This window comes from Boleophthalmus pectinirostris, unplaced genomic scaffold (assembly GCF_026225935.1).
Source record: "Boleophthalmus pectinirostris isolate CB_2022bp ecotype Guang Dong unplaced genomic scaffold, ASM2622593v1 HiC_scaffold_1, whole genome shotgun sequence".
Classification (NCBI taxonomy): domain Eukaryota; kingdom Metazoa; phylum Chordata; class Actinopteri; order Gobiiformes; family Gobiidae; genus Boleophthalmus; species Boleophthalmus pectinirostris.
Window position 1 is genome coordinate 14,029,709 of NW_026570970.1, and position 24,910 is coordinate 14,054,618.

Sequence of the window (24,910 nt, forward strand, 5' to 3'; positions counted from 1 at the left end):
GGGATGTAACAATAACAGAAATATTGTGATATCATATCGTCAGAGGTCTCACAATATATCGAATTGCAAGTCTCTTTGCTTAAATTCAGCGTTATGGTGCAGCAATAGCCAAAAAAAAAAAAGAGAGAGAACTACATAGACCATGATCCTTTGCTCCATTTCAGTGTAGACTACAAGAAGAAATAACAGTTTTAAGCACTTTTACGTCTTAGTTCTTTGGATTAAGTCTTGTCAAGGCATTTTAAGAGAAAAAAGTGTCTCCACAAAATATCGCAATAAATATCGTACTGTGAGATGTATATCATGAAAATATCGTATTGAGAGATTTGGATATTGTTACATCCCTAATCGTGAGCCTCCCCACCATATCGTGAGCTTCCCCACGATATCGCAATAAATATCGTACCGTGAGGTTCAAACAGTGACCATATCTTGAGACTTGAATATCGTTATACCCCTAGTCAACAGTAAACAGTAAAAAAATAGAAAAAGTGTGGTGTTCTAAAATTTTGACCGGTAGTATACATATATACATTTGTGTAACTATGTCTTATTTGACACTAGTCTTTTGGGATTTTTATTTTATTTTGAATTTATTATTATCATTTATATTTTTGCTCTTTGTTATTGTTAGTATATTGTGATGTGTGAGCTCATGTGTCCAAATAATTTCCCTTGTGGATCAATATGTCAGTAAGTCTGAGTCTAAGGCTACGTTTATGTGATAACGGTCTGAATAGAAGAAAGTGGCATTGGGTCTTCAGTTTTTATTTTGTGTTTAGACGAGCATTGTCGGGAGGAAATCTGCGTGCATACAGTGACGCAAAAGTGTGCGGAATTCGATACATGCCAGTCCGTATGTATGTGACATAAAGGAGTACATGACGTGAGCAGAGTTTTGCGTCTTGGGCAGTGCAGACAGAAACACTACAGCAGAGCGTATTCAACTTTTCCACTCTGGAGGGTCGTTTCAGATTTTTGTGTTTTTAAGCTCCAAAAACACCGTCACCACTGATCTGAAGGTTAGCGGTTTGATTCCAGCTCTCGACATAAACATCACAGGTTGAGCGGTCAGATCCACTGACCCACAGGTTGGCTGGTGTGATTCCAGCTCCCACAGATGAATGCTGTCGTTGTGTCCTTGGGCAAGACACTTAACCCACCTTGCCCACAGTGTCTGCGTACACTGGTGTGTGAATGTGTGTGTGAATGGGTGAGTGGTTCCTTGTTGTAAAGTGCTTTGAGTGCCTTGAAGGTGGAAAAGCGCTATAAAAAATTTGACCATTTACCGTTTACCCGCAAACGTTCTCGTGTAAACAGGCTCTAAGTAAGTATTAGATTCAATTCTCATACTGTGTGGAGTTAAAGGTACACTATGTAACCTTTCCTGCTTGTCTCCATGGAGATGTTATTTCTTTATCTGGAATATTCCACAGAATGTTATTAAATGTAGTGATACTTTGCAGCTGATATCATTTCCTGGTGATGTGAAGCTGACTGTAGACGCTGCTGTAACCCCTGACTCGAGAATAGTATAATAAAGTAATCTAGTAGTTTGGTCCAGGCACTAGGTTCTCAAGGACTACAATAGGAATAATAGTGCGAGAGTAAATGAGATGGCTGGAGACAGAGATTGAGCAAGCTTGATTTGTATTGGATAGAAAATTTAAATAAAAACAAAAATTATAAAATTTGTTACAAATGAACAGCCGGCAATCTATGTTTACATTCAGTTGTGCAATTGTGCATAATTCACCCTTAGTCCTACTGAGCTCAGTATATTCAGTCAGTATAGTCAAAGTCAATGTTCCAACAGGATCCTCGCTGTGGTAGTTTGAGTGGTTACAACGTGATGAGTTCGATAAGAAGAGCAGAGAGGAAGGTTGCTCTCAGTTCTGGGTTCTGGGACAGGCTCGCCGTTTCCTCCAAAGAAGAATCCAGATCCAGTCTTGTCTTTGTCTTCTTAATCGTCACACACACAAAAAACCTAGCCTGTACAACAATAACAGTATTATAGTATACGGCTATTTGAAATCCAATTCCATTAATTTATTCTCACAATCAAGTAGCTATAGCTTTGTTTTTGTTTTTTTTTACTCAAAATATCAAATAATATAACTCCATAGTTATATCAGAACATACATGTATGTGTTCATTTCTGTTAATTCAAATCTATCATTGCTGCACATGAATTTGTTTTTAACCCATGTAATAACAATAAAATGAATTGTTCTTTTAATCTTTTTGAACATATTAACCATGACATCTTTTATTAATATTTTAATCCAATTAAATTATTACCTTTTAAACCTTATTTAAGCTTTTATAAATGAAAATCAATCAATTATTTGTATTATCAAACAGATAATAGTATCTCTATACTTCCACTGAATCTGTAAACCCTTGCTGGTTTAACATTGAATTACTTTCTTTTACATAAAACACCAAATTAGTGTTACATTTCACCATAAAACAGGGTGAAATTAAATAAAAGTGTAGTGACCTTTGTTGTCATCTGAAATATCACTTTAGATTACAATAAAACAAGTACAGATTGTTTTTACATTGATTTCAAGTAGTAGTTTACCACTCGCGATTAGCGTTAGCATCGCGATTAGCATCGCGCTAGCATATTTTTCACCATATTAGATCGGTAACACGTGTAGACTCACCAAGATGATGTGTTAGCATGAACATGGGACAGACACCGTCACAGCCCTTCAGGTTCACACATGGATTCAACTTAAAAATAGCATATAAACATTTCCCTGTTAGCATTTAAATCTCGTACCATATTTACATCAAATTCTATTTACATACACTCACCGAAATAATCATTTAGCTTAGCAAAAACAAAAGTGGTCATCACACACAGCCTCTCGCATCTGCGTCCAGAGCGTAAAAGAACGAAGAACTAACTTAACTCTGAGATCGCGTCTTGAGAAGGCGGGTCTTAATTATTCTCAACAAATAAGAAGGTCATTATCACCCAACGTGACTGACAAACAGGAAGTCAAGAGAGAGCGAGAGGATCACACTTCCTCTTACCAAAATAAACGTTTTTCAAAATAAAATGAGTGTATTTAAATAAAATATGGCACATTTACTCTACTGGGTTACACTGCTCTGTCTGAAGCTCTGTTAGACTTTAATCTGAGTTTTGTTTTATCACAGTCTGAGCATAAATAACAGACTCCTACAACAGGAGAGCTGATTTGTGCTGTTAAAAAAGTCCCTCACACTTAAAATTACAGTCACAAGATAGTTAGTACTAGCCAACTGTTTTTCAGTTAGTGACTCACTTTTTTTTGTTAAAAATCAAACACCTAAACACGACCACGAACGCTCAAATTAATCACAGGCTCCTAAAAATGTACTGTATTTTTTCTTGAGTTTTCAGACTATCTTGAATCTTTTTTTTAGAGAGGTTGTTAATTTGTTCACTGTGTGTACATGGCAACTGCTGAACATTTCACCATAGAAATACATGTAGAACAACCTCAGTATGTCACCGCAAAGCATCAATATATTTGGGAGACAAGCAGCTCATAGTAATAATGTACTGTACTTTTTTGATGTGACTTTTATTTAAACAATTGTAACTGAATAAATGGGATTAAGATGATATGAAAAGATGCAACAGACAATGAGCATAATTTTATCTTGTACCCTTACCCCTGTCCATCTGGGGTGTTAATATTATTCATTTCTGATGTAATTCACTTCATAAAGTATAGCAGTACATAAGCAGTACATCAACTCTGTTAAAATACTGTTTCTATGAAAAAATATTCTTAATCCCATATGAAATGGTAATGCCTGAAAGCTATTTTCCTCTAGACACAAAGGTCATCTTGGACTTAAACTGAAGCTTATAAACTTGGGGAGTTTTTCATGTATATTTGAAGCAGTGATATATGCCATAAAATGCTTGAAAATGATCACTTTTGATGGCAATTTGTCAGACAGACATTTTTTTTGTCTTTTGGGGTATGCTGAGGGTAAGATTTGACAGTAGAAAGGCAGCAAGCCCCAGAATATTTTTTTCTGGTAGTTTTTGACCATTTATGCTGTTGCAGTACCTTAAAATTTACAATTACATAATTTTGCCAATAGGTTTTCTTAATTAGGGAGTTTTTGAGCTCTAAGACCAAATGGAGCCGAGTTGGGGTTGGTCTTTATCAACTTATGATGGCCCAGCAGTGTAATTTAAATGGAGAAATTGGGATTAATCACAGAATATCACATAATACAACACAAAATGCTTCATGGACTGATATCAGAGCTCAGTTTTAAAACATATGCAACAGTTTATAAAATACAACTTAATTTCTAACCTGGAAATGAAAAAGATATGTTTATTTTTCACTTATTTTTCAAGCTTAAAATCATTAGCATTTAGGTCTGATGTCAGTTAATTATTGATCATGTGTTTTGAACATTCTGAGACAGGCATCATTTTCTATTCATGGGTTCTACTTCTAGTTAGATTTTGAGGACTTTTCACATACAGAACATGTATTTTGTTTTAAATTGTTAATCGCTATAAGCCTGATTCATCAGCTGGTTTCACTTCTTGGAAACCGTCTGACCTCGCAGCATTAGGATTCGTACGCTCAACGGTAGGAGTGTATTTTTTTTATTTTACCAATTGCTGCTATTTGGTTATGACATATGTAAAATTTACCAAACATTCTCTTTGTCCATCTTGACCACTTTGTTTACTGTTGTGCTGTACCACAAAAGGGACCCAGACTCTTGAGTTTAACGTCGTGGCTTCACAGCTCTTCACTGATTGGCTGGTGCGTGGTCTACAACTTCTGGGGTTCTTGCAACTACCTTTACAAAACGAAAATGCCAGAGAGCTACTAATTTTAGCAGTCACGAGAAATAAAGTATGCAAAGAGCCATGGCAAGACTTAGACGGGGTACAGTTAGATAAAACATAAACCATTATTTATTCATGAATGATGGATTTACAATAATAATAGGCATTTAATTCATTAAATTTGAGCTATTATGTGTAATTCAGAAATCCATTGGCGAGCTACTTGGAAGGGGGTGGAGAGTTACTGGTAGCTCCTGAGCTACAGGTTGGAGGGCCCTGGTCTAGTGTATTCCGATTCCTGACCCAGTCGCTGGAGAGAACTGAAACTGAGTGGAGACACTAGGTGGCGCCAGCCTGGCTAAATCGCTTTGGCAACGATCTAAATTTTTCATCATTCTGAAACCCATATATAGTGTGTGGATCATGCAAAACCCCATATTATCATGTGTAATAGAATACATAAACAAGGTCAGATTTACTTCTATCTCTGTGGTACATCTGCTCGGCGTTTTATCCCATATAAAAAGACATAATATTTGGTTTTAAATTGTTTATCTCTATGGCAATGGCCCTCACATTTCATCATTCTGAACCCCATGCAGACTGTGTGTATGATTCCAGGCAACGTAAAACACAATATTATCATGTATAATAGAATAAATAAACAAAGACAGATTTCCTTCTATCTCTGTGGTACATCTGCTCAGCGCTTTATCTCATATAAAAGACATAATATTTGGTTTTAAAATTGTTAATCGCTGAGACAACGGTTCTAATTTTTCATCATTCTGAGCCCCATGCAGACTGTGCATCATCCAGGCAATCCAAACACAATATTTCCATGTATAACAGAATAAATAAACAAGGACAGATTTCCTCGTGTGTGTGTGCTACATCTGCTCCGTGTTTGCTCCATATAAAAGATATAATATTTTGTTTTAAATTGTTAATCGCTACAGCAACAGTCCTCATTTTTCATCATTCTGAACCCCATGTAAACTGCGTGTATCATTCCAGACAATGCAAAACACAATATTGTCATGTATAAGAGAATAAATAAACAAGAATAGATCTCCTCGTGTGTGTGTGTGTGTGGTACATCTGCTCAGCGCTCCTTGAGGTATAAATGACTCATCCGCTGTGCCCTGTCATTATGATGTGAGACTCACCCTGAAGGACATCTCCAGGTTCTCTCCGCCCCAGATGTCCATGCCCGGATCGTAGCTGCCAATTTCCTCGAAGTATGACTTGTCTATCGAGAACAATCCTCCTGCCATGGTGGGAGTCCTGCAAGCACCATAAAAATCATTAAAGGTCCTACAGTATATTACACAAAATGGCTTTAAACGATGCTATAATGCTCATCAAAAACATGCCTGGTGTTTTGTTTCATTCACATATGTTTGAGTAATTTGTTATTATTAGTTTGTCTACATCTCTAAAGCTCAAAATGCTCCATTCCACCTTGTGATGTCATGCAGTCGTAGTTTATTTGTTTATTTTATTTATTTAATGAGACAGGGACGGTGCACAATTTACATTAACCTTGATGCCACCTTTTACCTTTTGTTCAGGAGAGATTGGCAATTCCACGGCTGAGATTATCCAGATGATTCTAGTCAAGGTGTGTGGAGTTTGAAAACACATTAGGACACTTCCTGTATTAACACATGACATCACAACGTGGAGTTTTTTTTTTTTTTTCATTTGAGAGAAGAACTCAGGCTAAATATGTGTGTTAAACATGTGTGAATGAAACAAAACACAACTCCAGGTATGCTTGTGATGAGGAAATTTCACTAAAACCAGTAAAGATATACTGAGCAACTCTCAAGGTGTACTGTCTGCAAGTCAGGAAGTATCCATTAGCATGCTAGTTGTTTTTAGCCTTACCATCACAGCAAAGCTCTGCTCTGGTCTCTGAGAGTTGTGAAGAGAAATTATAAACTCACCGTGATAAATAGGATATTGAAAATGCACAAGGTAAGTTAAAACTCAGCGCTACTTTCTATATTTGTATACTTGTCTTTTCAACTTTTCTTTCTATATGAATGAATTTGAATTTTGCACATAAATTTCAAGAAAGTGGTGCATTGGAAGGGAAGGAGCAGCCCGAGAAAATCAACAGAGAAAAATTCTGCTCACCATCTTACTTGCAAATTGTGAATTTTATTACTACATCTTAATAAAATTCACATTGTGCAAGTAAGACGGAGTGCAGGATTTTTCTCTGTCAGCGTCTCTTTCCATAAACTTCCACTTGACTAATGTAAAACTATGATAAATATTTACAACAGGCACTATCTCACCAAACTAAGTCATAACTAGATAAACACGAAAACTATGCACACTATAAAACAACTACATCTGCAACAAACTGCTTATTACCACATTAGTAGTAACACAGCGGGACACTCTGATTCAAAGAAAAACAGCTATTAGTTTGGCATTTTGAAATACGGGCTTTGAGGAGTAATTACTTTCATCTTTTTAATTCAGTCTCTATCTGTGCTAAGTATAGACCAGTGTTTGTTGCCACGAGTCATTTGCATACAGATGACAAATTATGCCAATTTTGTCTTTCGTTGGACAAAAAAGGAAGTACGAGACATGTTTCTATTTTTGATTTATTTTGATTTTCTCTTTTGATACAAGCTCGCCAAATTAGCAGCACAAGACACTGATGTATTATGATCCACACATCAAAGTGGCTCTTCAAGGGATAAAGTGAGAGAGCTGTCATCCCTATGAGCTCTAACAGATCAATCCTTTTCAAAGTGAGAAGCACATTTTTGTATTTAACCTTTTCTTCTTTGTAAAAAATTGTGATTAAAAGATCAAGTGTCACTCAGAGGCTTTAGATACTGCTCCCGACGATCTGAACCTCTATATTTTAATTGTGTTTGATTGTGTGTATTGCAAAACAAAGAACAAGAAAGAGTATTTCGGTGCATACAGAGAACATAAAAGTCAAGTTTTTAATTTGACAACAGCGTGAAACTACAAGGTCCATACCAACTTGTCAGATCTCAGAAGCTCAGCAGGGCCGATCCGGTACCAACCAGGAATACCAGGTGCCACAGTGGGACACCAGTGGCAGAAACTGTGGTTATGTCCTTAAGCAAGGCACTTCACGTGATAGGTGTGTGTTATTGGTAGTCGGAGCTTCTGTCAGTCTGCCCCAGGGCATCTGTGGCTACAGCAGTAGCAGACCACCACCCAGTGTGGAGTGAATGAAAAAAGCACTGAATAAAGTGTCTTTCAGTGTCCAAAAAAGTGCCGTACAAACCCAGTGCATTATTATTTTTATTATTGAGGAGAATAAGAGAGACTGTCGCTGTCCATGGTCCTGATTGAAGACAGGCACAGATCAGCTGAATATACAACAGTCTGAGAAATGTTTGAACAGTCAAATACAGTAGAATGAGCACTGGCAAACAGGGTGTAAGCCAACCAGACAAAACAAAGTCAAAAACATGTCCTGTTTCCTATTTGTGTCCAATCAAACTGTATCACTACATAATGAGTTTTCTTATGAATATTTAACATCATGTCAAAATAACTAGTATATATTTCATTATAGTATAGTTTATAGCAACACTTCACACAGCATCATCAGTGGTAAATGTTGTCTTTGCTTTTACCTGACAGGCAGAGTTCGGTCGCCCATTCTCCGGTCCATCTCTCTCTGGGGCACAGGGTACCAGCGGAAATTTAGCTTCCAGTTGAATCCCCCGTACGTCATGTCAGAGCCGGCCATGTACTCGAAGGTCTCATCACTGATCACGTCGATGATGGGGCACACCACGGCACTCCTGAACAGCAAAACATACTGTGAGTCAAGCTGTATATGCCTGGAGCTTTTATTTGGGAACAAAAGCTATAACAACACACAGCCATTCACATTTTCACTGCTCATTTTACACTGTTTCACATACACACATGCACACTCATGAATACTGAGAGACTGAGAGTGCTGGAAGTATGCCAAAAAGTAATTCTATCATGGTTTTTAGAGCATAGATTTTGATTTATGTACACGTGAGGGACGCTAAGGTAAGGGAGCCTTTATTGTTGCTAGGCAAGGTCAGAATGATCTCTGTATTTTTTTTTTTATACAGAGGGACGTGAGTCTGAACAACAGGCCCCAAGCCACATTCAGACAGAAACGTGGGATGAAACACATTGTCTATGAGATGAGACGTGTGTTGAGATTCAGTCCATGAGATTGAGATGAAATTTTAATATATTTTTTGATAAATAAATTGCACCATTCAGTTCACAACTTGTGCTTCACAATTTTTGTTTTACTTAATTTTACAGTTTTGCAGTCTGGTTTTTGGTATAACAGCTTCTCAAGAGGAGTTACTCAGCAAAGTTAAAGGTGTACTGTGTAACTTTCTTTAGGGTTCATCATTTGCTTGTTTTTGTGGTTATGTAATTGCTCTGCTTGGAATGTTCCACAGTATGACATTAAACAGCTCTATCTTATATTTATTCAATTACAGGTGGTTTTATTGCTCAAAAATACCTAGAAAAACTCTGACTGTGAGCGGGTTTGCCTCTCCACACATCTGACCTGTAATTTGGTCTGGTTTGGTCTATATGGAGATACAGTAGAAAGGTGTAAAACCACACTGTAAAACATTCCAGACAAAGTAGTAACATCTCCATGGAGAAAAGCATCTGATGAACCCTCCATCAGAAAAGTTACACAATGCACCTTTAACCACTTTTTTATCCAAGGCAAATGTAAAAATCTTCATATACTGCTCATGTGTGGACAAGATCACGAGATCTTGTCCCATCCCCGGTAATCAGATACATTTTTTTCAGTGACACGTGTGAAACAAAGGAGCTCATTAGTCACCCATCACTTTGAACAAAAACACATTCAATCATTTCAGAAAAACAGAGTTTAGTGCTTCACTCTCATTCTGCAGAAATTTATGGTGCTTTAAGATGTGATTTTTTTTTTTCTCCAGAAACATTAATTTTGTCCTCTTCTGTGCATTAACTTATTGGGTTGTTTTTAAAGACAATACAGTAGGAGATGCATTATCTTGTTGACATGTTTTGGCGGCTAGCTGCAAGCCATCTTCACAACTGTCAAATGATGGCTTGCAGCTAGAAACATGTCAACAAGGTACATACATCTACTGTATTCAATTCACATATCTGGTTCATAGTAAGTAAGTACCGTATTTTTCATACTATAAATCGTTCTGCAGTATAAGTCGCACCAGCCAAAAAAATGCACAACGAAGAAGAAATAAACATAAGTCACACTGGACTATAAGTTGCACTTTTTGGGGGAAATTTATTTTATAAAATCAGAGACCAGGACCCAACATTTCATCTTGAAAGGCAAGTTACAGTAAAAACAATAGAATAACAAAACATGTTAACAGTTCTTCAGATAACTATAGCAGAAACAACAGAACACAACAAGTTTACCAAACTCTCCATCTCACACCAGATCACTAAATCCATTGAATTCTTTGTGCTCTGTGTCACTTCTTAGCAACTCCACAACATTATACAGGTAAAAGGAGTGCAGTTTCCTCTTCTGTGTAGCTGTCGTCAGACTCAAGCATCAGTTCCAGTTAGAATTATTCCGGCCTTTCTGAATCCCAACAGGATGGTTTCAGTTGTCACTGAAGTCCAGGTTTTGTCGATCCATCCAATGACTTCCAGGAAAGTTGCATGGAGCATCCTCCCGATGACAAAAGTTTCTCGCTCAATCCAAACTTTCTTTCTGCTGCTCGATTACCATTTTCGGCTGCATATTTCACTACTTGCAGCTTGTAATCTACAAAATATGATTTTGTTTTGGGGGGCATTCGTGTTCAGTCTTCTCAGTTATTTTTATAAGTTTGTTTTACATTTTAAATTTTCAGTGGTACAGAATTAATGGTGCAATTGACTGACATGATACAGGCAGGACAGTGGCTCTTTCTGCAGGAGACATGCACAGTAGCGTCAAGTGACAGTTGTACAGGAGTAATAGGAGTTGCAAATACTGGCACACAAATGCTGGTGGCTAGACGGCTGTCAGCATGAAAACTTTAATATATAAGTCGCCGTGGAATATAAGTCGCAGGACCACCCAAACCATCAATAAAGTGTGACTTGCACTCTGAAAAATACGGTGTGGTATGATTTTCTTTTTTGTCTAATGTACCTGTCAATCACGCCCATCTGAACTCAGAGAAACAAACAGTGACCAAATTCATAACAGCAACAGTCTGAAAACAGAACTATAACCTCAAATAACCTCACCAGTGAACCTGCTGACACTGACGATGTTTTTCTCTCTGACCAACCGAAAAATGCAAAGGTAAAATCACTGAAGATTCAAGGCTACGGTAAGTGCCGTCTTCTTGTGTGACTGCAAAGAAAGCACAAATCCCTCCTATCATTTCCTATCAGCGGACTCAGGCCTGAACGCTGTATTATAACTCAAGGTTTGCTGCCCCATCAATATTCAATTTTGGCCTGGGCCCTGAATGATGCAACTCAAGTGAAATGTGAGGAGACAACGTTAACAAAAGACTGCTTCAGGCTCAAAATGGGTAAAAGAGCACAATGAGATACAATGAGGACAGTAAAAATAGTAGTAAAGCTGCATCAAGAACCAGGATTTACCCAAATGTTTTTCATACATCACGGTGGGAAGGTGTTTCATCATCAGGTTTTTGATAACGCACAAATTGTCAGTAGGGCTGCACCGATACACTACTGGATATTATCAGATATTGGCAAATTTTGGTGGATTTGATATTATTCCAAGATATTAGTTCAGCCAATATCCCATTTTAGTCTGTGCAGTGGTTTTCTGGACAAGGTTGGCTCAAAACATCTCATAATATTAAACTTGTGGTTTTTTTTTAAAGCTGTTCAGTAGTTACAAAACACATTTGGATAATGTTTGCCGTATGCTGCTTGTGTTTAAACAAAAGTAAATTATTTTTTTTCCGTCTCTGCTGTAGTATCAGTTGATGTCAGGGATCAGCAGATACTTAAAGCCAAAGCATCAGAACAGAAAAACCTGTCTTAAAAATATGAAAAACAGAACCAGTTCATGTTAAGCAGCGGTCCAGAGTTATTCCTCACTTAACTTATGCAATCCGAGCTTTCTCATTTTTCATAGCTCTCACAGACATTTTATACACTTTTCTCAGGCAGGACAGTTACGATCCTTTTTGCATCCTTCTTAAAATTATTGCTGCTGTCGTCCTTATGCTATTTTCCTCCTTCTTTATGTAACGAACAAAAGATTAATTTATTCCGTAATGGTGCCCTACAGCCTCGTAACTTCTACCTTCCTTCAGCGTGTCCAGAAGTAAAATTTTTTGTGCGATTGTTACATCTTCCTCTGCCTTTTGGGCGCGACCACAGGAGCCTTTGTTGGTGCAGAATATTTTGTTGATATTGTGGGTTTTGTCAAGGAGAAAACTTACAAATATACAGCACTTCGAACAAGCTGAATGCATTCTGTACTGTACAAAAGACACGGCACGGAGGAGACTGACTGACAATGGTCTACAGTCCTTCAGCCAATCAGGACGCGGGGGGAGGAACACAATGTGCATTCAGAAAAATTTCCAAAAAATCTGCAAAACAGCGAGGCCGCGAAAGGTGAACCACGTTATAGTGAGGGATGACCGTATTTCACTCTTTAGGAATTCATATCTAGAAACTGTCAATATTCACACAAAAAAATCACTAACAGTGAAAAACAGTTCTTTAACAGTTGTGCCGAGGCTGTGGTACCTGTTCTCTCTGATGCGAGCCAGCAGGGGCTCCAACCAGCCCACGGTGCACTCACAGTGAGCGTCCAGGAAGGTGATGACCTGAGCTTTGGTGGCAGCAGCTCCCCTGAGACGAGCTCGGATCAGACCTGACCTCTGCTCCATCCTCAACACCTTCACCGGCACCTCCAGACCACGCACATACGCCTCCAGCTTCTGCTTCAAAAAGTCTGACACACACACACACAGAGGAGGGGTTTAAAGGAACTGTACGTAAGAGTTTGATTTTGTATATGTCTGTTTATAGCTCATGTATGTGTGTCCCCAGATATGAGGTTAACATATTCAACTCAAATAGTTTGCTGCTGATTTATTCATAATATTTGTTTCCATGGAGACGCTATACGGCTGGGGATTGTGACACCAGGCATCATCAAAATTTTAAGATGCAAAATATATACTATATAGAAGGGGTGTAACAATAACCAAAATATCATGATATCATATCATCAAAAGTCTCTCAATAATATCACAATACAGCGAACCATAACTTTCTTTGCTTAAATTCATGGTTATGGTGCAGCAATAGCTAAAAAAAACATTGGGAACTACATCAACCATGATCCTTTGCTCCGTTTTGGTGCAAACTACGTGAAGAAACAGCACTTCTAAGCACTTCTAAGTTTTAGTTCTTTAGATTAAGTCTTGTCAAGGCATTTAAGTAGCATATTCACAATTTTGTTAGCCTCCACAAAATATCGCAATAAATACTGTACCATGAGATGTATATTGCGAAAATATCGTGAGATTTGGATATAGTTTCATCCCTACTACTTACTATATTTAACAGCCATATATGATTTTTAACAGCCATGCAAACGTTAAAGTTGATCCTGGTCATTTTTATTAGTGACTAGACCCAAGCGTTCACTGTTTTAGAACAAGAATCTGTATTTTTGTTCCACATTGTGATGTCATGTGGTAATACAGGAAGTTTTCCACTGTGTTTATAAACTACATATTCCTTCACTAGTGTGATTTGGAAAATTTCAGGGCTGCAATTTCCAATCTCTACGGAACTACTGCAGGTAAAAGGAGATGTTAACTTGAAAACTACTACTTCATGACGTCACAAGGAGGAAGAGAGCATTTTGAGCTTTGGAGTTGCAGACAGACTAATAATAAAGGATTACTCGAACACATGTGATTGAAACAAAACACAAATCCAGGGATGTGTTGGATGAGGAAAAAATATTCTAGCATGACTTAAGCTTAGAATAAATTTTAAGCAATATAAGACCTTTAAAGTAAATGCACTTATGAAGCCCTAGTCTATCTAAAAATGTGTAGTAGTGCAGTAGACCCACCTCGCTCACTGGCGTCGTCCACCAGGATGATCTCCATCAGCAGGTGTCTGGGGGAGCGGTTGATCACACTGTGCACCGTGCGCAGTAACGTGCTCCAGGCCTCGTTATGAAACACGATCACTATGCTGGTGGTGGGCAGGTCGTCCGGGTACAGCTTCGTCTTACACCTAAAGAAAAGAAAAGAGAGACTTTATTGTACTTTACTTTACTTTTACTAACGTAAAGCAGATGTGTGTCAGGGCAGTTTCTGGAAAAGGTTGGAGAGAGTAGTTCAAAGTTTGAGTGTATATGGTTTGGGGGTTTTGGTTTAGTGGGGTAGCATCATAGTCCAGGGGTTTTCAAATGAATGAATGTGAGCCTCCCCTTAGAGGCTCCCCTTAGAATAGGTAAAGACAGCCGATCTCACCCCATTGCCCAAAATCCCATCTGCCTGCCCTACTCCACATAGGCCTTTGAAGTAAATGCATCTTTTGTGTTCCTGGCAATGATGAGTTTCTTTAACAATTAATAATATATTGTTTTAATATTGCATTTTATTTAAAATATTTTTTAAGTGCATTCATAAATGATTTTAACAACAGCAAATAATTTCCAACTTCATGCAGGCCTAATTGAGGCCACTTTGAACATCACTGAACATCAGTAGGTCACCAGGAATAAACTAGGTATAAACTAGGTCTAAACCAGGTCTAAACTAGGTCTAAACCAGGTCTAAACTAGGTCTAAACCAGGTCTAAACCAGGTCTAAACCAGGTCTAATCTTGGACTTGAGAGAGACAGCGACAGAACCCCAAGCCCGTGGAGCAGGGTGTCTGCAAAGATGATTGGGATTGGGAGACAGCTGTGCTAAACTCCGTAGGGCTCTATGTAGCTCTACGCCGGTCCTTTCGCCCGCATTCACCTGACAGTCTACCCGGGTCCAGTCCTGGTCCAGTCCTGTCCAGTCCTGGTCCAGTCCTGGTCCAGTCCTGGTTTAGTTCACGTGTGTCATGCCTCCCCAGTAGAGATGCGCTAATAGCAGTTACAGCCGTGGACTCCGCGGCTAAACCACAGGTCGGGCGGATGACGTGACAAAAAATAATATTTTAATTAAATTCGGGCGGGTGGCGGTTTCACTACTCAAATAAAACACTCTGAACTCCGAGCAACTGGGAGGAGACCGAGCGGATGGTGGGCGGGTGCGTTTTTGAAAACTGGTCAAAAACTGTGGTTGTGAATAGATAGCGGGCGGATGATGAGTTTTGTGATGCGGTTGCGGATGAAAAAGTAGCCCATCTGTGCATCTCTACTCCCCAGTGGCTCTTTGGCGCTCCCCTATTGAAAACTGCTGCCATAAACTGTATAAAGAACTGGACTAAGGGAATGTGACTTCAACCATAACGATCGGCTCCAGTCAAATGAGGCTCATAAGGTCGGCAGTTATAGGAGCAAATGTGGAGCCAGGTCCATATTAGGAATAGGAATTTACTGTATTCACGGACTAAATAATGACATAAAAACACCAGGACCATATAGAGCAGGTTAATATTAACATTTTCAGACCGAAAATGACAAGGCTCACAGCAGCAGCTACAGACAGAGGGGTGACCTGTTTGTATCACAGTGGGTTAACCCATGTACATTTATATATACAGTCTATGTCCTGATCCATTCTGAGCACAAAGGAGTCAATTACTGGTTTCAAGCCCCCTAACCATAAAATTACCAGCACAATTATATGATATTAGATACTATACTTCTACTTACTGCTGATGAGGACCTAAGCAGAAAATACAGGATCTCTAAACCCACAATCACACAAGCTCAGTCTTAAGCTTAATAAGGACTTTGGGATCCAGATTGAAGCTGAACTGTGTACTCAGAACATATGTGGATGAAAACATACTTCAGTGCACTATATAATCAGTAAGAAAGTCTTTTGAATTTGCTCAGACATAAATGGCAGGGCGCCATCTTCCACAGCCACAAGAACAAAAAAAAAAAAAAAAAAGGTGAAATATTACAGCATTTGCAACTGAGAAAATGATCAAATCCTAGTCACTTTTCTATCTACCTATCACCTATCACTTATCACCTAGTCCTTTTCTATCTCATTTTATTTGACAGTTCTGTTTAAAGTTCCAATGTAAAATCAAAGAAAATTAATTGTGAGTAATTATAATTTTATTTTGAAAGGTGCATTGTGTAACTTTTCTAGTGGTGGGTCCATAAAATGCTTGGAGATGTTTCGCAGTATGGCATTAAACCTTTATATCTTCATGGAGACCAAACCAGACCAAGCTACAGGTCAGATCTGTGGAGAAGCAAATTCGTTCAGTCAGAATGCCTGTTTTTGTAGGTATTTTTTGAGCTATAAATGTACCTATAATTGAATAAATGTAAAGTAGAGCGGTTTAATGTCATACTGTGGAGCATTCCAGGCAGAGCAATGATATCTCCATAGAAACAAGCAGGTGAGGGAGCGCCAGCCGAAAAGTTACACAGTGCACCTTTAAGATTAGGGTTCATCCTTGAGTCTTGAATAAGGGTTTCATCTAGTTTGCTCTTACTGTCCAAGCAAAAGCACAAGCACAGTTTGGTCAAATTTGTTACCGTTACTCAGACTAAACTTTAATCTGAGCTTTATTTTAACACAATCTGACCAGAAAGAACTGATTTAGCTGGAACTACAAGAGGTGATCTGATTTGTGCTCTTAAACAAGTCTCTCACATAAAATTACAAGCTGGCTAGTATTTGTCAACAGTTTTTCAGTTTTTTGTTGAAAATGAAACACCTACAAAAGGACCATGAACACTAATCACAGGCTCCTTATTTCTTGAGTTTTCAAACCATCTTAAAACAATTCTCGCAGTGTGCTAATGTGTGCATTAGGGCTGCTCAATTATGGAAAAAATCATTATCACGATTATTTTGGTCAATACTGAAATCAAGATTATTCAAACGTTTAGTTACACAATGCATTTATTCAGCATTTGTCTGTCAAAAAAATGCACTTTATTATTGATAATTTACACAAGACTTTCCAACTGAAAATAATTAAAGGCTACAAATATGTACCTTAGAGCAGTTTTGCGATGTATAAAACATAAAATGAATAAAATATACTTTGAACATGAAATAAGGCACAGAAAATGTAAATGTATCCAAAAAAAACTATATATCCAACTGTTCTATTATGTCTAAATTTAACCACGTGATTCCTCGCAAAACTTCAGGCCTCATACATTTTTTTGACTCGATTATTTGTGAGTTTGGAGATCCTTTGACTCACAAATCCAAATCACAATCAAATTTCAATTAAATGCACAGCCTTAGTGTGCAATTAATTGAATTTTTGATGCGTCTCCATGGCGTGGATGAACATTCTGCCGTAGAGTTAAATGTGGAACACCCCCAGAGAGAAATGTGCACTGCAAAGTTTCAATCATAAATCAAAAAATCAAAAAATGAAGTGAAACTAGTCGCCGTCTATGATGTCCAGTTGTGCCAAGAAAATTCACAAAGAAAAAAATGGAATGACAAATATTGCAATTGGCAAAAAATCTTTATCAGACCCTCTCCACCTTCAGCGTTTCTACATAAATCTAGTAGTAATTTCAGGGTTTGTAATGATATAAGCACTTGTACAATCGAGTCCTATGAGATTACCAACAATAATAAAGTACAAAAATATATAGCATTAACTGCTTATGCGTTGTAGTCTAGTCTGATTTCGTGTATACATTTCATGCTCCACTGACAGCTCTTCCCCAATCCTCCATCTCTCTCATTATATCTTATGAAAAGTCTCCCTCCAGCCAGCGAAGCCATCAACGCAAAACAACACTGTCTTCTGAGATTTACTGACAAACATCTGACAAGAAAAAACTGTAAAAAAATAAAGTTGACAGGAGAGCCAGCGTGTCCCCGGACCTGATGGGCTGTCTGTCAAAAGAGCAGAGGACGAGCGCGGCGGTATGTGGGACAGAGGTGAATATAGAGTGCTTTGTGAGTGCCTGTAGGTGGGTGGCCTGAGGGAGCGGAGGAGACTCGGTCGAGGGAGAGAGGAAGAGAGAAAGAGCGAGAGAGAGGGAGGGAAGGAGAGAGGGGTGATGGAGGGTGAAGCCATGAGGGCAGACAGCGGTGCGAGCGGAGCCCTGTCTATTCAAGAAGACAGCAGTGACGGACATAACTAGGCCAGCAGGACGCCCCCGGGACACAGAGCCACAGCCTTCAGAGCAAGAGCACAGATTTTTCACAGAAAGTGTAAGAAAATAAAGGTTTAGTAATATTCTTCAATTATTCTATTTGATTTGTAGGGGGCACCAGAGTTAAAAGAAACAATGCTGTAAATTGTGTATGAATTAAACAAGAGAGCAGGGGTGTCAAACTCAAATTGACAAAGGGCTGAAATTAAAAAGTGGGACCAAGTCGTGGGCCAAACTCAATGCTTACTGAAAAATTTCAACAACGTCTGCATGTTTTCTCTTCTTTCAAGATATTAAAATAAATGTTTAGTAATAGTTTTGCTTAAATATCCAGTAAATCTAGAATAAGCACAATATTAAAAAGTCTAAATCTAAATAAATAATGTGTCTATAGTCTATCTGTAGCCGCGGGTCAGCTCGAATATATATTTGATATGATCTCACGGGTCAAATATAATTATATTGCAGGTGAAATTTGGGCTCCCGGGGTTGAGTTTGACATGTCTGCATTAGAGGAATAATCTAAACTCTAACAACTACTTTCACTTACATAAATGACAGACTTAACAGTATAAAGCTTTCTGCAGGTGACATGTCCCCTGTATGACTCCATGGAAATAGTTAAATCATACTTTGGAACATTCTCCGTGAAGTTTTATGCTGTACTGTGGAAGATTATAGCCAAAGGAACAACATTTTGATGGAAACAAACAGTAGGAGGCCCTCCTCCAGGCCAAGTAAGAATCAAGTCTGTGGAGATGCAAGCCCACTCACAGTAAGGACGCATGTTTTTCAGTGCAATAAAAACAACCAGACTTTTTAACTAGTCCATTTGTGGGCTAAAAAAGTTCTACACGAAGTATGTTTCTCTCACAATTATTTACAGTAGTTATGTATTTCTTGAGAAACAAATACATTGTGCCATATTGCAACAGAAAATATTTTATCTTTCTTACGATTTAAGATTGAAGATTAAGTTTATTGTCCCACTGAGAAATTTGTTCTTGGGCCATTAACCCATTTCATTAGTGCTGTGCAACACATACAAATATCTAGTCTGATTCATCAGTCGGTTTCACTTTGTAGAAACTGTCTGACCTCCCAGTGTTAAGATTTGTTTGCTTGACAGTAGGCGGGTACTTTTCTTCATTTACCCAATCGCTGCTATTTGGTCGTGACGTATATATAAAGCGCTGCTAACGGGGCTAACTGGTGTATTAAGCTTTTCCCAAATCCCGTAGGAAGAAGGGCAATAACATCTTTCCCCTTGATAAAGTTCAAACATTCTCTTTGTTCCGGCTTTAAATCCCTGATCTCGGGAATCGTTGCCAACACAGAATGTATGGCTCTTCACTGATTGGCTGGTGCCCGAACTCACACTTCCGGGGTTCTTGCAAACCGTCTAGTGTATTCTGATTCCTGACCTAGTTGCTGGAGAGAAATGAAATTGAGCAGAGGCACTATGTGGCACCAGCCTGGCTAAGAAATATAGGCCATAAAGACAGAACACATTAATAGCACAAGGTAATTACAGTTCATCAGTCCACAGTAAAGCACAGTTTAAGGATCTAAGATTGACCAACCACAATTGACTGAGTGATTAATATTAAATCATTTCCAAAAGGCCTGCAGTATATTATGATAGATTAATTGACTTCACTGGGCTTTTAATATGTTTTTCCTCTTATCAAAAAAAAATCTGGTCCCATTAGGTCTCATACTGGAATAAAAAAACATTTAATTAATCTTACACAATCATGTTTCCCTATTGATTCTGTATAGCTCCATTGAAAACTCAAGGACGTACAGACAGTTGTTGCTCTAGTGTGTCAGCTGATTTGTTGTGTAGTTGTCATGGTAACAGTGAAGAGCACCCAAACGCACCCATCCAGCCTGACGTCTGGGAGACTCCTGTTGAGAGCGATCATGTCACTGGCCATCAGGTTAAACTGGTTTATTTTGAACAGGTCCTTCATCTTCTCGTGCTCGTCTTTGGGGATGTTGACGGCTTTGCCCATCTCGCCCGGACCCTCGTGGCTCCTGGAGATCACAGCTGTTCCAAAACAAGAGAAGAAGAAGAAGAAAAATGATTACAGGAGATGCTTTGTGTGTTTGCTTTGTGTAGTTGGATAATCAAAACACACTTGGCAGATTTTCATGTTTTTTTAATTTCTAATTTGTTTGGTGGGAGTTTCATAGTTTCACATCACTTAAGTGCAGTCTGTGATGAAAAAAAAAAAAAAAAACAACGGTAGTAATGTGTTCTAAAATGAAATATTGAAATATTCATACAGTGTTAACATTCATTTAATAAAATAAAGGTCTTGCAATTTCATTTTATTTGTATAATCTCACCTATTGTGCAATTTAGACATGTTTTGGCCCTTAGAACATTATGATTTTTATTATAAAACTTGACCAAGATTTTTAATGTTTTTTTTTGTAATAATTTTTAGTAAAATTATTACTAAAATAATTAATCATTTAAAATTTTTTGGTAAAACCTTAAAAATAAGCCTGTTAACTATGTTTTAGTGAAATTAGTAGTCTCACCTGTCATATGCACTTGCAACTAGTGCATGGTATAAGCAAATGGTATACTGGCATTAGAAGTATGGTAGCTATGTTGTTTCCTGTTTGAAGCATTTAATTAACCCTCTCAGTCTCAAATTAATTTTTAGTATCAGGAAAAATCTGATATTTGGGGAAAATTATAATATGGGGTAATAATATACAATTCTGACTTTTTTATCCTTTGTAAACAAAAAAAGTATTTTGCACTTCTGGCAGGCCGTTTGCGTGTAGCCATTCTTGCACAGTCTGCATTGCCCACGTTTATCAGCATGGATGGGAGAAAAGGCTCCTGAGTAAAAAAAGCTCATATAATATGGATGTAGAGTAAGTAGGTACTTAGAATTTAGCTGTTGCAAATCTGCAACGCCTGCCTGGAGAGGGTTAAGCACTTCCAGCTTTTTGATCTTTTTGACTTTATAATAAGATGCAGGCAGCACACAACAGGCTTATTTTGACTTGTACAAAAAGCTACGTCTGTAATGGGGCAAGACAAATTTTGCTGAAATGCATGAGAAAAAAATGATGCAGAGGCACGCCTTATATTAACCAGACTGGCGCCACCTAGTGCCTCCGCTCAATCTCATTTGTCTCCAGTGACTAGATCAGGAATTGGAAAACACTAGACAGTTCACAAAAACCCTTGAAGTTGTAGACTGCGCACAGGCCAATCAGTGAAGAGCTGTGAAGCCATGACGTCAAACTCAAGCGTCTGTCTGGGTCCCTTTTGTGGTACAACACAACAGTAAACAAAGTGGTCCAGATGGATGTAGATGAAGTCATACATTCTGTGTTGTCAACGATTCCCGAGATCGAGGATTTAAAGCCGGAACAAAGAGAATGTTTGGTGAAGTTTATCAAGGGGAAAGACGTTATTGCCCTTCTTCCTATGGGATTCAGCGCATTACATACCTCACGACCAAATAGCAGCGACTGTTTAAATTTAAAAAGTACCGTAGTACCTATCGTGGAGTGAACAAATCCTAATGCTGCAAGGTAAATCAGTCTAGCCTTATATTATTTATGTTCACTTTGTTAACCTTGGCACGTTCTGAATTACAAACCTCGCCAAGGCTCTCGTGCAACTGTACAACATCATTATAATGCCTCCAAAAGTGCTTCTTCGCACAAACTGTATTGACTGCTCATTTCAAACAGAGTAATGAGACCTACTACTAACACTGATTCTGTTGAAGGCACTGCACCACATTTTTACTGACTTAAAAATGAGAAATAGTTTTAAGTACTCCTTTATTATTGGTCTGTCTACATCTCCAAAGATCAAAAATTAGTTCAGGAGAGATCCCAGGTCTGAAATCATCCAAATGATTCTAGTGAAGGTTAAAAACACAGGAGACATTATAACATAGATCAGGAAATAGTGTAATATGGGCCCATTAACTCAGGTGAGATATTAAAGTCTGTATATAGAAGGTGCCGCACTAACAGAGGGCACTTCATCACAGTGAGGGAGTGCAGGGGGTTTATAGGGGATAAAGTCTGTCATCTCACTCAGCAAAAAATGCAGGAATCTGTGGAGGACATTTAATACAGGCCCAGGCGGCACTCAGCTTAAGCAGTCTATATTAAAGGTGACAGCCAGAGAGGAGCCGCGTGCATCCAAAGTGTACTGTCATCACAAAATATTCTGAGGCCAGACAAGAAACATTTGAGAAAGCAGAATCTGTCTCATAATACAGCGGGTAAATCATACGCCTGACAAGAAGGAAAACTGTGAGTAGTCAGTTTAATATAACGCAATCTGCTCTTAGGATTTGTGAACATTACTGCATGATTTTTGTGTGTGCAGTGTCAGGTTCCTCTAAGTTTATTATCATTATTTTTAACAACAGCAATGTATGAAACCAAGTCTTACGATACGATATTGTCAAGGTATGAACCTCACGGTACGATATTTATTGCGATATCGTGGGAAAAGCTCATGATATGATGGGAAGGCTCACGATTAGGGATGTAACAATATCCAAATCTCTCTGTACGATATTTTCACGATATACATCTCATGGTACGATATTTATTGCGATATTTTGTTTAGGCTAAACAGATAAAACTGTTAATACTCTGCTTTTCCCTCTTAAAATGCCTTGACAAGACTTAATCCAAAGAACTAAGATTTAAAAGTGCTTAGAACTGTTATTTCTTCTTGTAGTCTGCACTGAAATGGAGCAAAGGATCGTGGTCTATGTAGTTCCCCTTTTTTTTTTTTTTTTTATTTTTTTTTTTTAGCAATTGCTGCACCATAACTCTTACAGGGCCCATCTCATGTAAAATAACTCTTTTCACATTGTATCTTCTGCACATAAACAAGCACAATTTGGGTTTTGGAACATCCATTACACAATAGTAATAAAATCTTACTGATTTCTTGGAGGCATCACAGACCAGGGACTATGAAAGACCGACTATTGCTCATCCCCCCCGCTCTTCCTGAGAAAACACAGGCTCCGCCCTCCAAACTTGACATAGGCTCTGAGTGAGCCGCCTTTCCTCCGCTCATCTCAGGGAGGGAGGGGGAGACAGACGTGCACCCTGATAGTGGTAGGAATAAACTTTTATTCATCATGGTGACAGAGCGCGTTCAGCCACATGTGTTGGACCCGGAATGGGATGAGGACTTTGAGGTGCACGAAGCACAAGCACCGCGTCGACATCAGCTGAACATTACTGATTGGTAAAGTATTAATAAATGCTAGTAGATAAACTTATATCGTGTTCACTGCAGTGTAGAACAATACAATGAGGGGGGCGGGTGCGAGGTGCTTTCTGCTATGTCAAACGCGTCATAGGTGTAGCTGGCCATGTCATCGTTGTAGCAGCTTTAGTTCGTTGTCACGTGGGAGGGTGGCAGAAATACGCTGCAATTTTGTTTAAAAAATGCCAAATCAATGTAAAAAACATTTCGGCTACATATACAAGGCCTATACATCTCTCTTAGAAGGTAGAAAGCTGTGAAAAGTTGATTTTGCATGAGATGGGCCCTTTAATGTAAGCAAAAAGACTTGTAATTCAATATATTGTCCAGGTCCACGATATCATTGTGAGAACTTTGATGATACGATTATTGTTACATCCCTGAAACTAAGGTAACTTTATTTTAGGGTACACTAATTAGCATAGTTGTAAATGGTTAATTTGTCATTAATTAGTATTTATTCATCTCTTATTAATCTCTAATTCCCCATAATCTTATTCTGCTGTTAGTTAGACATTTACAAACACTTTCCTATGAATATCAATCAATCAAACTTTATTTTTAGAGCACTTTTCATACAAAAAATGCAACACAAAGCGCTCCTTACACTCCTTATTACTGCTTATTAATATGATAGTAGGTTGTTTTTGTCCATGAATTATGAGTCTAATAAGGTTTGGGCGCAAATAAGTAAAAAGTACATTTCTTGTGGTACTAGTCTTTAACAACACCAGCTTATTAAAATCATAAGTCATACACAAAAATGGTGTATTAATAGGAAAGTGTAAATGTCTAACTAATAGCACAATAAGCTTATGGGGAATTAGACACTGATAAGGCTGAATAAATACTAATTAATGACAAATTAACCATTTACAACTGTGCTAATTAGCAGGCTTGGCAGGTGTTTAATGTTAATAAGTATACCCTAAAATAAAGTGTTACTGAAACTAAATGACGATCTATAACCATTGTAAATGTGGATGTACATAGGGATGCACCGATACAATACTGGTCCGATATGTGCATCAACATTGAACATTTTAGTGGATCGGATACAGACTGCCAAGATATCGGTTCGGCCAGTATTCCATTTTAGTCTATACACTGGTGTAATAAGATGATTTACAGGTCAGTGTTGGCCCAAAAACATTCATAACATTAAACTTGTATTTTTGCAAATCTGTTCTGTAGTGACAAAACACATTTGGATATGTTTACCTTATGCTGTTTCGATGTTTGCATTGGAACTGAAAAACCTGGACATACTGTGTATCAGTCCACATATTTTACATGTTTGAGCTCTGGGCAAAGCAGAATCTACATTAAGACAAGCAGCAGACAGACCATCTGGGTGAAATAAAAACAGTATGAAGAAAATGTATATGTGGATTATGAATGAACGTTTAGCATAATATTCTTGACTGTTTCGTGCACGCTAAAATCCCCCATTGGCTCTGGTTCTATAGTCCTTCTCCCTAACAGTAAA

At 38.2% G+C, this 24,910-nt stretch overlaps 1 protein-coding gene and 1 long non-coding RNA gene across 2 annotated transcripts in view; both read right to left on the minus strand.

The window, feature by feature from the left end:
• Positions 1 to 24,910, minus strand: part of galnt13 (UDP-N-acetyl-alpha-D-galactosamine:polypeptide N-acetylgalactosaminyltransferase 13) — a 132,176-nt gene that overhangs the window by 76,896 nt on the left and 30,370 nt on the right. Inside the window, exons 4-8 of the mRNA XM_055148469.1 lie at positions 20,022 to 20,190; positions 13,950 to 14,116; positions 12,605 to 12,812; positions 8,473 to 8,643; positions 5,998 to 6,115 (exon numbers count right to left, since the gene is read on the minus strand). Coding sequence (XP_055004444.1) covers positions 5,998 to 6,115; positions 8,473 to 8,643; positions 12,605 to 12,812; positions 13,950 to 14,116; positions 20,022 to 20,190 — 833 coding nt within the window. The remainder of the gene's footprint in view (positions 1 to 5,997; positions 6,116 to 8,472; positions 8,644 to 12,604; positions 12,813 to 13,949; positions 14,117 to 20,021; positions 20,191 to 24,910) is intronic.
• On the minus strand, positions 1,774 to 3,036 carry LOC110166527 (uncharacterized). The gene is made up of 3 exons (XR_002318958.2): positions 2,827 to 3,036; positions 2,673 to 2,742; positions 1,774 to 1,992 (listed from the first exon to the last, which is right to left on the minus strand). It is a non-coding gene; the product is annotated as an uncharacterized LOC110166527 (long non-coding RNA).